Genomic DNA, 13,178 nt, shown 5'->3' on the forward strand with positions numbered 1-13,178 from the left:
TCCCAATTCATCACCACCGCTGAGGAGACTCCTTCCCCACAGCCCCCACAGCCGAGGGAAGCAGGGCAGGGTTAGGATGGAGCCCAGAACGGCTCTGAGCCTCAGGCCCACTCCAGGCCAACGTCTGAGACGTGCTGGCTGCACCTGGGAGGGAGCCAGAAGAGCGAGGTAGATGGGAGAAGGGCCCACTGCCTGGGGGTGGGGCAGAAGGAAGGCTGAGGGGTTGGAGGGAGGGTAGGTACTGGCTGGTGGGGGGAGGCGGCACTTGGCTTCAGCTTAGTTGAGGCAGTACTGACAGTCCTGTGTCTCAGTGAGAGTCCCGTCGGTCCTCGAGCTGCAGAGGTCCCAGAGAGGCTAGGACTGACTGAGTCGTCACCCCCCTGGGGAACTTTCCCCTAGCAGGGCCCAGAGAGAAAGTCTACCTCAACAGGATGTGGGCCTTGGAACGGGAAGTAACCATGGGTGGTCCCCCAGAGTGCTCCCAGCAGTCTGTGCCGTGGCCTCCAATGGGAGAGGCCCTTTCACAGGGAAGTCCGAAGGCTAGAGACGCCCTTGGGCCAGGAGTCTTTGATCTGACTGAGTTGAAGTCCTGCTCTCTGCCTCCTTTCCCGTGGCCACCAGTCCTCGGCACGTGGAAAGCAGAGGTGTCCAGACGCCAGGGATTAAGGGGGCAGCTGCGCCGGGACTGGTGCTGGGAGAGAGTGAGAGGGGAGACCTGTTTGGGTTAGAGTCTGACCTCAGATGGCAGAAGGCAAGGGCACTACTGCGTGTGGCTGGCCGAGGTTTGGGCCCGGGTGACGTCTCTCCCATCCCCCTCGGCCGTTCCCTGGCAGCCTCCCTCGGGCTCAGCCCCTGTTGCTCATTCCAGTTCTCAGGGCCCTGGTCCTCAGTGTCCCCTTCCAGTGGAAGAGTGCTCGCACCGCATGAAAGGCAGGAGCGTAGCCTCTGCAGGTGGGACCCAAGAAGGTTCAGTAATTCAGACATCCCTGTCCTTGGGCTGCTTCCTCGTGCCATCCAGGGATCCGCAGGTCAGCTGAGTGATTCTGCGGTCATGTGGCACAGCCCACAGGTTCCAGGGGCCTCTTCCCTCTTGCAAGGAAGAAAAGGAGATGCAGGAGGTCTGTGGCTTGACTGAAGTCAAACAGCAAATTGAAGGACAAGAGCCCACATCTCCCACCTACAACCTTTCCCTCTGTGTCTAGAGGCCCGGTCAATGCCAAAATGTCCCCTTGAGGACCTTGAAGCTTGAAGATCTCTAGCACCTGGGTGTCCAGGTTCAGATCCTGGTCCTGCTACTTATAGCAAGCCTGGGTGCCTCTGGTCCCTCCTTTCTAAAACAGGGTAATGTTAATACTTACTCAAAGGGTTGTCGTACGGATTAAAGGAATTAATACTTGGAGAATGTTTAGAATGGCGCCTGGCACCTAGTAAGCATGTATGTTTTGGCTAATACTTTTATTACCCCCTGTTCTTGTGTGACTGTGGGACTCCGTGTGTGGTCCAGTCCCTCACCCCCTTCTTGCTGCTCAACTGGACAGCCCCGCCCTCTCCTGCTCTGACAGGCTTCACTACCGGGATAATCTCCTGGCCGCGGGATCGGACTTGATGCACCGTCACATCGAATCAGCTTCTGAGCCGCTGCAGCCCTGACAGTGCAGGGCCAGGGGAGGAGGAGAAAGGCGAGGGTGGAGGGGAGTGGCCCAGCTTCTGAGCTGGGGTCAGAGCAACCTGCTTGAGGTGAGGACACAGAAGTTGCTGAGGCAAGGCATTCCTGAACAGTGACAAGCCCTCCCCTCCGTGTCCCGGGGCTGTCACTTGGAGAGCTTTGGAGTGCCATGGCCCTGGGCGGTGCGAAGGCCTCAAGAGTTCAGAGTGACCCCTACTGAGTGATGTCAGAGAGGGAAGTGGGGTCCCAGAACCACTGCGACACCAAGGTTCTCACGCTCTGGTTTGCATGAGGATTGCCTGGGAGTCTGCTTTGGTTTGCTTCACTTTCTCTGGGTGCAGTTACAACAGACCCTAACTTGACATACGTGCGTTGGGACCCAGGGACCAGCATTTTTAATAAGCTACCCAGTTGCTTCTGACACCTGCCAGAATTTGAGAGCTGATCAATCAGAAGAATTTCAGAGTACTCTCCTTACCCACTCAGACATACGAGAGGTCTAGGGACTCAGGCCAGTGTGACGTGAGTGCCCTGTGATGACCTCCGCACTCCTTCACCCCAGGGGTGACCCCACTTGCCCAAAGACCTTTTCCTGCGTTTTTTCTGGCTTCACTTCTAAACCTCCCACCCCCCACCCTTTGCTGCCCGCACATGCAGGTCTGGGCCCACTATGAGGAGCAGCCTGTGGAGGAGGTAGCGCCCGTGCTAGAGGAGAAGGAGCGCTCGGCCAGCTACAAGCCCGTGTTTGTGACGGAGATCACTGACGACCTGCATTTCTACGTGCAGGATGTGGAGACCGGTGAGTATGCTACCTCCAGAACCCACTCTGCTCAGTGGGAGGGAGGGGCACAGCCCACACGTTCCGGGGACCTCTCCCAGTCTGTGGCTGCTCCCCATCCCCCGGGCCCCGTGCGCTGCTCTGGGGCTCATTACATGCACTGCCAGTGAGCCCTGGCATGGGCAAGGCCAAGCAGGTCCTCTGAGGGCTGGTGAGGTAGCCTGTCTTGTCTAGGTGGTATTTGGAGATGCTCAGGAAATTGTTTTGCTCTCGGACACTCCTGGCTGGGCTGGGCATGGGGATTTGTAGCCCTCGGAGTGTATCAGGAAGCAAAGAACAGATTGTCTCTATGTGTGGTCAGGAAGCACAAACCAGCTTCACTTGGCCCTCCTCCCCCTCAGCTTCCTTGGGAAGGCAGCAGGAGGAGAGGAGCCTGGGCTTTTTTTCTCTGGGGCTTCTCCTTCTCTAGAGGTTACCATAGCCCTGAGTGGTAGTCAGTTGCCATGGAAACAGGCGGCGCTCTAGGGAAGTCATCCCCGGGCAATCTTTCTGAAGGACCCTCTCTCTCCATCCTCCTTCCTCCTGCCTTCAAGTGATGTACACTGTGGCCAGGGCCTTCTCTGCAGAGACCTCAGGCTTCTGGAGCAGAGAGGACGGTAGAGGTCACTCTCACGGTGGTGGCCCTGTGACCCCTCTAGATGGACTTCCTACCCCCACTGCATTTGCTCTGTCTACCCTGACCTCCCTCCTCTCATTGATAGCCTGTGCAGGGAACCATTTTAGTTGAGGGCAAAGGAAAAGGCTTTTTAGAGCTGCCTCTGCGTCCAAGGAGCCCCATCCTTGCAAAGCAGAGGGGCCCGAAGATGTCACTGGCACCCAAGGCAGTCCTGTGGGTGGCAGGGTACGGCTCTGCCTGGCCTCCTGTGCCCCCTGCCAGGCCCACTCCAGATCATCAGCCTCATGCCAGCCACTTCCCCTCTAATGATATTTCCCAGGCAGCTGCTTTTGTGGCGATGTTATTTCACCGAGGAAAACCAACCTTTCCAAGCCCTCGTCTGGCTGTACTTGGGAGGGGGGAAAGCTAGCAGGCGGAGAGATGGGCTGATGAGCCTTCAGGATTAGGTTCCCCTTGAGGTCAGCTGCAGTCCTGCTGCACAGTGGCCTGGCATTGCCAGGTCTGGGTGGTGTGACGAGGAAAGGAGTCTTTCAGTGGTGGCCTGGGTAGGAAGGAGATCGGTTTCTGAGCACAGGAGCCAGAAAGGATGGCCCTCAGGAAGCTCAGGGGAAAGGGAACTCAAAGAAGGCCCTGCCCAAGGGACAGCAGCTCCGTGGCCGGCTCTACCTGGCCTCTGCATCCTGTGAGGTAGGACCCACCTTGGATAAGACCAGGTCCTGAAGTCTCGAGGGGACAAAACTTGAGGGTTCAAAGCCTTCGGCCACATAGTCTCTGTAATTTCAGAGGCTTCCTGTGCATGCCCTCTACCCTGCCAGCTGTCTCTGCAGGGAGCCAGGACCCTGTAGCAAGTGGTGGCCAAGGCAGAAAATACGGCCAAAGGAAACAAGGGGGAAACCATGTATTCTTGGAACATTGGAGAAGGGAGTGAGGCGCTTGTTGGCACGCCACCTGGAGGGCTGCAGTGGGCTCCAGAGAAAACCCTGACCTCAGTTGGTTCCATAAAATCCATGAAAATAAACTTCAGCATGTACAGCCTCCCTCTTCTGAAACCTTTCATCCTCTCTTAGGGGACATCCTCTTGCCCTGTCTCTCTTCTCTTAATTAAAGCCTGCCTTCAGGAAGGATCTAATGAAATGATGAAAGCATTGCCATTAGCTGTAAATGACCAGCCAGACTCTGTGCAAGGACCTGTTTGCGGGAGGCAAAGTCTGCTTCTGTTGCCTTGGAGCAAAAAAATAAAAAATAAAAATAGACCACGTATAGAAGGAATTTGTCTGTGTAGAGGGTGTACTGCTGGGTGGGGGAAGGGCAACTGCTTCTTCACAAAAGTCTGTGTTCTGAAACCGAGGCTCATGAATGCTGGGACAGTGGGCTACGCAGAGGCCCACGAGTGGACACGTCCTTGTGTGCCTACGCAGAGTGCATCCTCGATACAGTTGAATTCTTAAGCACCCTCCATGCGGCAGATTTACTAGACCTTGAAAGAGTAAACAGAACCAAGTGAGCAATGGTCTGTGCCCTGAAGGAGCTCACAGTGTAGTGGCAGACACATAAACCCAGACAGGGAACGTATAAGGCCAACTGTGACAAGTGTGCCAAAAGCCAACATGTGTTAGGCACCTGTTACAGTGTGGCTTCGGGCCCTGGAGGTGAAGAGAAGAATCCTGTACCCACACCACACAAACCCAGCTACCCTCACCTCAAAGAGCAAAGGGGGCACGGCAGGGCTTGATGCAGAGCTAGAATCAGGGCCAAGAGGGATGGAAGGGTAAAGCCACTGGGGACCGGTGCTTAGCGGCATGGGGGGTGGGGACACAACAGGAAGGAGCAAGGAGGGAACCTGAGAGGACCCTAGGTGTTGCCAAACCTGGTGATGACCAGCTGACGAGTGGCAGGGACTCAGGATTTGGGGAGGACCAGCAGGAAAGAGCAAGGGATTCAGTAAGATAGGCAGGGAAGGAGACTGTCTCCCCTAGTCGAAGAGGGCCCCGGGTTGGGCTGAGAGCTTGGAACCCCAGCCTGGAAATACCAAAGTTTGCTTTTGCATGTACTTCACAGGGTGAGCGAGGTCAGAGTAGCCTGAGGCCCTTTCCTTGTCCAGGGTTGGGTGGGGGCCATCCCTCATTTCTGTGTTTTCCCCTGGGAGACATAGCAAAGAGTGGCTGCTGTCAGTCACCGCCTCTGTGACCCAGGCCGGGGCCAGCCCTTGTAGGAATTAAGCTGGGCTGCTTCCACCCAGAACAAGGCTGGTTGGCTTTGCTTCACACCCCCATGCTTTCTCCACCTCCTTAAGCAGAGCCCGCCCAAGGAACATTCCCGAGGGCTGCCACTGCCACGGCCAGTAGGTTGGAGAGCCGAGGTTGGAAGGAAGAGTGTGTGCCTCTGAGGTGTCAGCAAGCCCCTGTTCCACTTTTGAAGACCACATGAACCTCTTGAGCAGATGTCACAGAGGACTTCTCTATGGAATGGGGCAAGCCAGTGCCACGGGCGACCTACAGAATTCCACATGCTGCCTGCTCCCCGGCCCCATCTAGAGAACATGGCGCCCAGGTCTCACTACCTCTTCCTCCCCTACAGGCACCCAGCTAGAGAAGCTGATGGAGAACATGCGAAACGACATCGCCAGCCACCCTCCTGTCGAAGGCTCCTATGCCCCCCGCCGGGGAGAATTCTGTATTGCCAAGTTTGTAGATGGAGAATGGTAAGCCACTTGTACCTGAGCAGAGCAAAGAGTCTTAAGCAGGAGCAGTTGCAGGTCTGTCCTCAGGGCACAGGCCTACAGAGCTACCAGGTAGACTTCAGGCATTTGCCTTAGCCACCTGGTTTCACTGGGCGGTGGTTGTTGACCTTGGCCAGCTCTCCGGCGTGGGCCTCTTCATGGCCTGCAGCCCATCTGGGGCCTGTGATTTTCCTGCAGCCCAGTCAAGCCTCTGGAGTATAGAAGTGGTGTCTCTCTTCAATCCTGGGAAACCCTGTCGGGGGAGCCCTAGCTGGCTGGCTGGGACTGACACTCCCCTTACCCCACACAGGAGAAATGATGTCACGTGGGGTGGTGAGGGCAGAGGCTGGTTCTCAGTGAGCCCAGATCAGCCACCCCACCCTCCACCCTGGCTGTCTGGGACATGAGCAGGCGCACTCACAGGCTGCAGGAAGGTCACTCACGTCTGATCTACCAAGAGTAGGGCCCATGGCTTTCCCTGGGTGACGAAGTGACTTGGATGTGTTCCCTGCTGCGGCCTCCCAGACAGATCTGCCAGCTAATTACAGCTGCTGTTTAGTGTGCTGGGTTTAAACAGCAGACATCAATCTAGTCATTAGTCTTGTTGCTTTATGCCCCAAGGACACATTAATCTGCTTCACATGCTCCCTTCTCCCTCCCTCTGCTCCCAGCTATGCTCTGATTCCATTAGATGGTGGCCACAGCGCCGCGAGCCTAGGCCTTAGTGGAGTCTGAGAACTGCCCTCTGTGACCCCCTTGGGTGTTCACTCTGAGCCCTGGGCAGGGAAATGGTGTATCCCAGCCCTGCTATCACTGAGGCTCCAGGGAGGCCAGACTCTTCAGGGCTCTCCCTTGAGCTCTTCCCACGATGCCATTGCAGGTACCGCGCCCGAGTGGAGAAAGTCGAGTCTCCTGCCAGAGTGCACGTCTTCTACATTGACTATGGCAATGTGAGTGTGGGAGACCGGGAAGTGGATGAGTAGGCAAGGGAGGGGCGCCAGGTGGCTGCCAAGGGCCATTCAGCACAGTAGTCCCCTAGGTCAAGTCCCTCTGACCTCTCAAAGGTCCCTCGAAGCTGTGAAACCACTTGCTGATAGAACAGTGAGCATGTGGGCATCTCTACTGTTCATGGAACAAGTCACTGACCCCTGAGCGACTGGGCCAAACTGATGTCTCTGGTCAGAGGTTTTTGAGAGCTGAGAAGTCTCCTTTCCAGGCCCCACGGATGAGTGCCCAGCCACACCCACGGTTCCTCATCTTCTGCCCAACCTCTCTGAAGAAAGGGCCGGTGGAGGCCCTCCACACCCCACGGTTCCTGGTCCTCAGGCTTGACTAGGTGCTTGTGTGCCAATTCCCAGGACATCCCCAAACCAAGGCTTTCTGGGAAGGGAGTCACAAGGTGGCTGCACCTGGGAGTCTGTCGACAGTTCTGGGGGATTCCCTCTGGGGAAAAGCAAGTAGGAGAGAAGGTTGTAGTTCAGAACCATGCCACTCCCGAGGCGTGACGATGGTCATCTGCTTTCCTCAGGGACTAAGGTTGAGGGTCGATTAGCAGCAGCCCAGAGTTGGGCCATGCTCCCAACCTGCCACCAGGGGATACACAAAAGAAGAGGTCCTGCCAGGTCACAGGACTGTAGGGCCCCTTGTCTAGGTGTGCTTTCCCAGCAGAGCGCCCCCTGGCCAGTGGAAACATATTCAAGGAACCCATGTCCCAGAGGGAAGGCGTTGGAAAAAAAACAGAGGTAGAGGTTAGTTAGATACCAGTTATCAAACCGATTATTTTTGTAGAGCCACCAGGTGTGCCAACACCGGGCCCAGGGTGAGAAGGTGTGAGTCACGGCCGACCGCCTACTGCAGGGGCGAGCGGGGCATGTTCCCCCAAGATGTCACTGACTGGGCAAGCCTGTGCACAGGGCTGAGTGGAAGCAAGTCATGGTGGGAGGACCTGAGTTAGAACTCTCAGAGGCCCAGCCACCAGAGTTGCCCTGTGAGAGCCAAGGGGGCATCGAGTGTGTGATGTTCTTGGCCCGATGTGTCCTCTACAGAGAGAGATCCTACCATCCACCCGCCTGGGTACCCTGCCACCTGCCTTCAGCACTCGTGTGCTGCCTGCTCAAGCCACAGAGTATGCCTTCGCCTTCATCCAGGTGCCCCAGGACGTGAGTCTACACATCTTCCTTCCTTCCTTCCTTCCTTCCTTCCTTCCTTCCTTCCTTCCTTCCTTGCTTCCAAAGGACGTGTCCAGTGGCACTCAGCCACTGATGCGGCCCTCACAGACTGACAGGAGAAGGTGGAAACAGTGACGAATGGTCTGTTAGCGACGGGACTCGAGAGACGAGAGCGACCAAGGAAGTTGAGGGAAGTTGCCACAGAGGAGGGGGCATCAGAGCGTCCGAACTGGTTCTTCAGATGGATGGGCCCGGTGGGCCAGGGCACTTTGGGCAAAGACTGGTCCACACAGTCGGAAGTCAGGGACCTTGTGGGCAGTGGCAAGACATGAGAAGGGAAAGGCCTGGGGGTTGGGGAAGGGTTTTCAGCAGAGGTGTGACGTGGTCAAATCTGGTTCTGAAAGTTCCTTCAGGGGGCGTTGTCAGACTGGATGGAGTAGTGGGAAGCAACTTGGAAATCCAGGCTAGAGACAGTGACAGCCAAACCGGGGCCACGCCCGTAGGGGCCAGGTCTCAGTGCCTTCTGTGGATGGGATGCGGGAAATGAGGAACAGAAGGTGACTGGATTTCTTATGTGTGGCTGTGTTGCTGTTGGCCAAGATGTGGGGACGAGAAGGAGGAAATTAGGAGCTGTAGGAGCTCCAGGCGTCTTGATAGTGTTCAGTTTGGAAAGCAAGAAGCCCTGGAATCGCGGATTCATAGCTAAAAGCATGGGCACCTACAGGGTGAGCGTGTGGAAGACAGGATGGGGAGGAGAGCGAGGCTTGGCAAGTGCTAGCCTTCAGCAATCCAGGGACGAAGAACCTGAGGCAGAATGTGCATCCAGAGAGGAGAACATGTGCTCAGAGTCAAGAGCCACCCAGTTCCCAGAAGCAGGGAGCTGGTCTGCAGTGTCCAGCTCCCCAGGGAGGTCAGGCTCAGGCTTGGCGGGTACCCTTGGCTCTGGCACCGAGGGAGGTCCCTGGTGCTCAGAGCGAGCAGTCTGAAAGCCTGGTTGGAGCTGCCGCCAGATGCAGGGTGCTGAGGAGCAAACAGTAGGGTCAGGAATTTGCGCCATAGAACATTTCCTGCCTTTTCATGAAATTTGCTGAAGGGCAGAAGAGAAACAGTAGGGGAAGAGGGTGACAAAATAGGTCAAGGGGCCGTCTCTGGGGGGAGGGAGATGTGAGTGTGGAGAGAGCCTGAGAGGCCAGTGAATGCACCAGAGCAGGGACTGTGTGGGGTTGGTATGCTGGAGCACAGTCCTGCAGAGGTGGGGGATGACGGGAGCCAGGGTGGCCAGTGGAGGTTAGTTGGGGATGGTCAAAAGCCACTTTTTCTCCGAGACACAAGGCAGGTGGGCACGGTACTGGGGTGGGGGATAGGGATGGGATGTATGCAGGAGGCGTGGCAGGGAGGGAAAGGACAAGATCAGGAGAGGGGGCACTTTGTATCCCAAGGCTGTTTCCTTCCTTGTTAGGATCTGAGCAGGGAATGAGATGCTGGCACCTGCTGGACACTTGCTTGGAGGAGGTCCATGAGTAGGACCTGGGGTCCACGTGGCTATCTTTCAAGTTTGCACTTCTCTCTCCCATTTATCTGCATGCAACTCTGCCCCAGGAGGACGCTCGAACAGACGCCGTGGACAGTGTGGTGCGGGATATCCAGAACACTCAGTGCCTGCTCAACGTGGAACACCTGAGCGCTGGCTGCCCTCACGTCACCCTGCAGTTTGCTGATTCCAAGGGGGATGTGGGGCTGGGCTTGGTGAAGGAGGGACTGGTCATGGTGGAGGTGCGCAAGGAGAAACAGTTCCAGAAAGTGGTACGTGATGTGGAGGTGGGCTACCAGCATAGGGGCAGGCTCCTAATGCCTCCGCACTACTGTCACAGAGGGGCTGGGGGCTGCACCAACAGCCGGTGAGGGAGCAGGGGACCCTCCATCTTGCTGCTCCTGCTGGGGAAAGATAATGGATTTGGGTTTGTTGGAGTTTTTAAAAAAAAAAAAAAAAGCTAATTACATCCCAAATTAATTGGCTGCAGGCTTGGCTGAGAATGCAGCGGTAAATTTGAGCAGGGGGGGGGGGGGGGGGGTGGGGGGGTGGGGGGGGGAGGGTGTCCGGGTGCGTGTGCCTCTAGGGGGCAGGCTGGAAGGCCTTGCCAAGGGTGGCCGGAGGTCCATAGCCTGTCACTGCCTCTCCCTTTCTCACTTCCCTCTCCCATACCCTGCCGGGTCCGTAGCCAGCTCCTTGCACACAGGGCCACCTGAAGCCAGGCTCGGCTGGGATGGGGCCCCGAGGGACTCTGCCCCTCCAGCCCTCCAGCCAGTCTGAACAGCCCCCAGGGCTTGGAGCCCGTCCTGAGACCTCTGATCATGAGATGAGTTGAGCGCCCCCAGCCATGCTGGCTTCACGGGGCAAACCATGAGGGGCTGGTGGGCACCTAGGAACTACCTGCACTTGGCTGGGAGTTGGGAAGGGCACCTCTCAAGTCAGGATAGGCTGGTGGGAAGCGTGTGCCCTCGTGCAGCGCCCAGCTGAGAGGAGGGATGAGAGCCAGTGGCGCTCAAACGAGCGTTCCCTCTCCGTTGTGCCCGTTGCTTCGCCTTTTCCCAGGCCTCTTTTTCTCCCCCTCTGAGTCCGTGGCACTGGTTATACAGGGCTGTAATTCATTTGGAACAAGACCCCACTGTGAATTGCTACCATGTCTGTGGACAGAAGTGTGACACCCTTAGTCCTCTCACTAGAGACTCCCGGTGTCTTGAGATTGCCCTGGGAGTTAGCGTAAGTTTCCCTATAGAATTTTGAGATCTCCCTGTCTCCCCTGTGAAGCTACCCATAATGTCTCTGGTGTCTAGAACATTCCTTTGCCCAGCATCTGAGATAAACACTCTACGTGTGTTCACTCATTCATTCATTCATTCAACAAGCATTTATGGAGGGCCTACATATCTCCATGAACAAGAGGCACCATTTATGCCCTGTGGAGCCTCCATTCAAGCATGAGTTGACAAAAACAGCAACATATATACTAGATGAATGAAATTGAATGTTAGGAGATAAATGCAATGGAAAAAGAGAAGATAGAAATAAAGGATATCAGGAGTGTGCGGGAAGAGGTGATTGGAATTTTCAGTGGGGTCATTTCATTAGGCTTTCATTGAGGCTTCATTAAGAAGGTGATGCTTTACCAAAGACCTGAAGGAGCAGGATAGGTAGCCAAGTAGACCTGAGGGGAAGAGCATTTCAGGCAGACGGAACAGCCAGTACAGAGTCAAGGAACAGCAAGGAGGCCAATGTGATGGTGCACTTTGAATCTTATTCTCAGGGAGCTGGTGATCCACTGAGCAGGAGAGTGGTGCAGACCAGACCTGGGCAGTCTCCAGGGTCATTCTTGCTGCTCAGTTGCAAATACCCACTTTGTGACCTCCGTTTCTTCCCTTGTCCCTCCAGATCACAGAGTACCTGAACGCCCAGGAGTCAGCCAAGAGTGCTAGGGTGAGTTTTTGCCTCTGGGTCTCCAGGGAGGAGCTGAGGAAAGCAGCTTAGCAGGGCCCACCTCCCTGACAGTCGCTTTCTGTCTTCTCACAGCTGAACCTGTGGCGCTATGGGGACTTCCGGGCCGATGACGCTGATGAGTTTGGCTACAGCCGCTAAGGAGGGAATCGGGTCTGGCCCTCAGCCCCGCTCACACCAGTACCTCCTCCTCTGCAGGGAGGGTGTTTTCAGCTCCAGACCCCAGATCAGGGGTGTAGATTGGGTCCAGCTTTGCTTCAGTGTATGGAAATGTCTCGTGGGGCGGCATCTGGGCTGGGGGTGGGGTGGGTGAACCCGAGGCTTTCAGGAGGCAGGCCATTGTCTTCTGAGATGACAGGCACTGCCATCCACAGTCTCTCCCAGCTGATTTTGTGTTTTTATTCGGAGGTTTGTTTTTTTTAAAAAGTTGTCCGCAAATCAGGAAGAAACATGAAAGACTTTGTCCTAACATAGGGCGTGACCCTGACACCCAAAGCCAGCTGCCTGCTGGTACCCCACTTCCGTCCCAGATGGCCCTTCTTCCCAGTTCTCTGTCCGGCTGTTGATTATGTGATTCCTCTGATACGTCCATTCTCAAATGCCAGCCTGTCTACATCCGCCCCCTACCAGCCCTCCCCACTTCTGTATTTAAAGCTTTTGAGGCCCAATAAAATAGTACCTGCTGTCTGCAGTCCTTATTGGTCATGGTGGAGCCCAGAGCCTGGAATCTCGGCAGCCCCCACAGGAGGAGACTTGGGCACGTGAACGACCCCCGACGTAGTCATCCACATCCCTGGCCACAGCTCTGGAATCACAGCCAGCCCGGAAAGCAGGGCCATTCTTCAGAGTCATGGGCAACTCCTGGGGCCCAGGAGGCATGATGGCACCATGAGTATCATGCAGAAGGCTGGAGATCTCCTATTTTAATGCATCAGTCCAGGCCCCCTGCTGCACATGGCTGCCCTCAAGGACCGTGGAGATTTAGAGCAGCTTGGCAAGCAGTGCCCAGGACCGGCCACACATGGAAGGCCAGGCTCAGTCTTAACCGGTCCCCTGCAGAGAGTCACTAGTCCTATCCTTTGCCAAGTTCTGCCAGAGCCCCAGCGGGAGCCAGAGGGGACTCTTCCCCTCTCCTGCTGTGGCTGGGGTAAAGGCTAACGCCACACAGGCTGGCACAACAAGGGGAAAGAGTGGGGGCCCGGTGCCTGCCCAGCTCCCTCCACAATGTGTGTTCATTGGCAAATGGAGCTGGAAGACCAGGTTGGGTCCAAGAGGAGTCATGGCTGTCTGCTGAGGAGATCCTGGGTCTCGAGGTTATTCGCGCTTGCTCTGTTTGACTTAATGAGGTTATCCCCCAGGTGGAGCTGGCCACAGAGCTCAGAAGACCCAGGCTGCTCCTAGCCCCTGAGGGAGGAGGGAGGCTTGAGAGCAGCCCCTGTGGTGTGCAGTGAGGAGCCTGTTATGCTGCTCAGGGAGTGCCAGGGAGAGAAAGCTGTGTGACGAGGAGGTCACCGCTACCAGCTGTTTCCCATGACTTTGTACAGCCCGTGATGGGGCCTGAGAAGTCAGCGGGAGTGTGAATGTCCCCGTCTGTCCCCACTCCTGGAGAAGCTGTCCTGCCCCAGCAGGTAAGCCCACTCCCCGTGGTGCCACATTTTCTTCTCCTGCATCATGGAGG

The 13,178-nt window shown here is 56.3% G+C and overlaps 1 protein-coding gene across 1 annotated transcript in view; it reads left to right on the top strand.

Annotated features, from left to right (window-relative positions):
• SND1 (staphylococcal nuclease and tudor domain containing 1) overlaps nt 1-12,191 on the top strand; it is a 422,592-nt gene extending 410,401 nt beyond the window's left edge. The window contains exons 18-24 of the mRNA XM_007089922.2: nt 2,324-2,465; nt 5,698-5,821; nt 6,720-6,789; nt 7,885-7,998; nt 9,607-9,810; nt 11,438-11,482; nt 11,576-12,191. Of these exons, the coding sequence (XP_007089984.2) occupies nt 2,324-2,465; nt 5,698-5,821; nt 6,720-6,789; nt 7,885-7,998; nt 9,607-9,810; nt 11,438-11,482; nt 11,576-11,641 (765 nt within the window). The 3' untranslated portion in view covers nt 11,642-12,191. The remainder of the gene's footprint in view (nt 1-2,323; nt 2,466-5,697; nt 5,822-6,719; nt 6,790-7,884; nt 7,999-9,606; nt 9,811-11,437; nt 11,483-11,575) is intronic.
• The last annotated feature ends 987 nt before the right edge of the window (nt 12,192-13,178 follow it).

The sequence above is a fragment of the Panthera tigris genome, chromosome A2, assembly GCF_018350195.1.
Source record: "Panthera tigris isolate Pti1 chromosome A2, P.tigris_Pti1_mat1.1, whole genome shotgun sequence".
In the NCBI taxonomy this organism is placed as follows: Eukaryota; Metazoa; Chordata; class Mammalia; order Carnivora; family Felidae; genus Panthera; species Panthera tigris.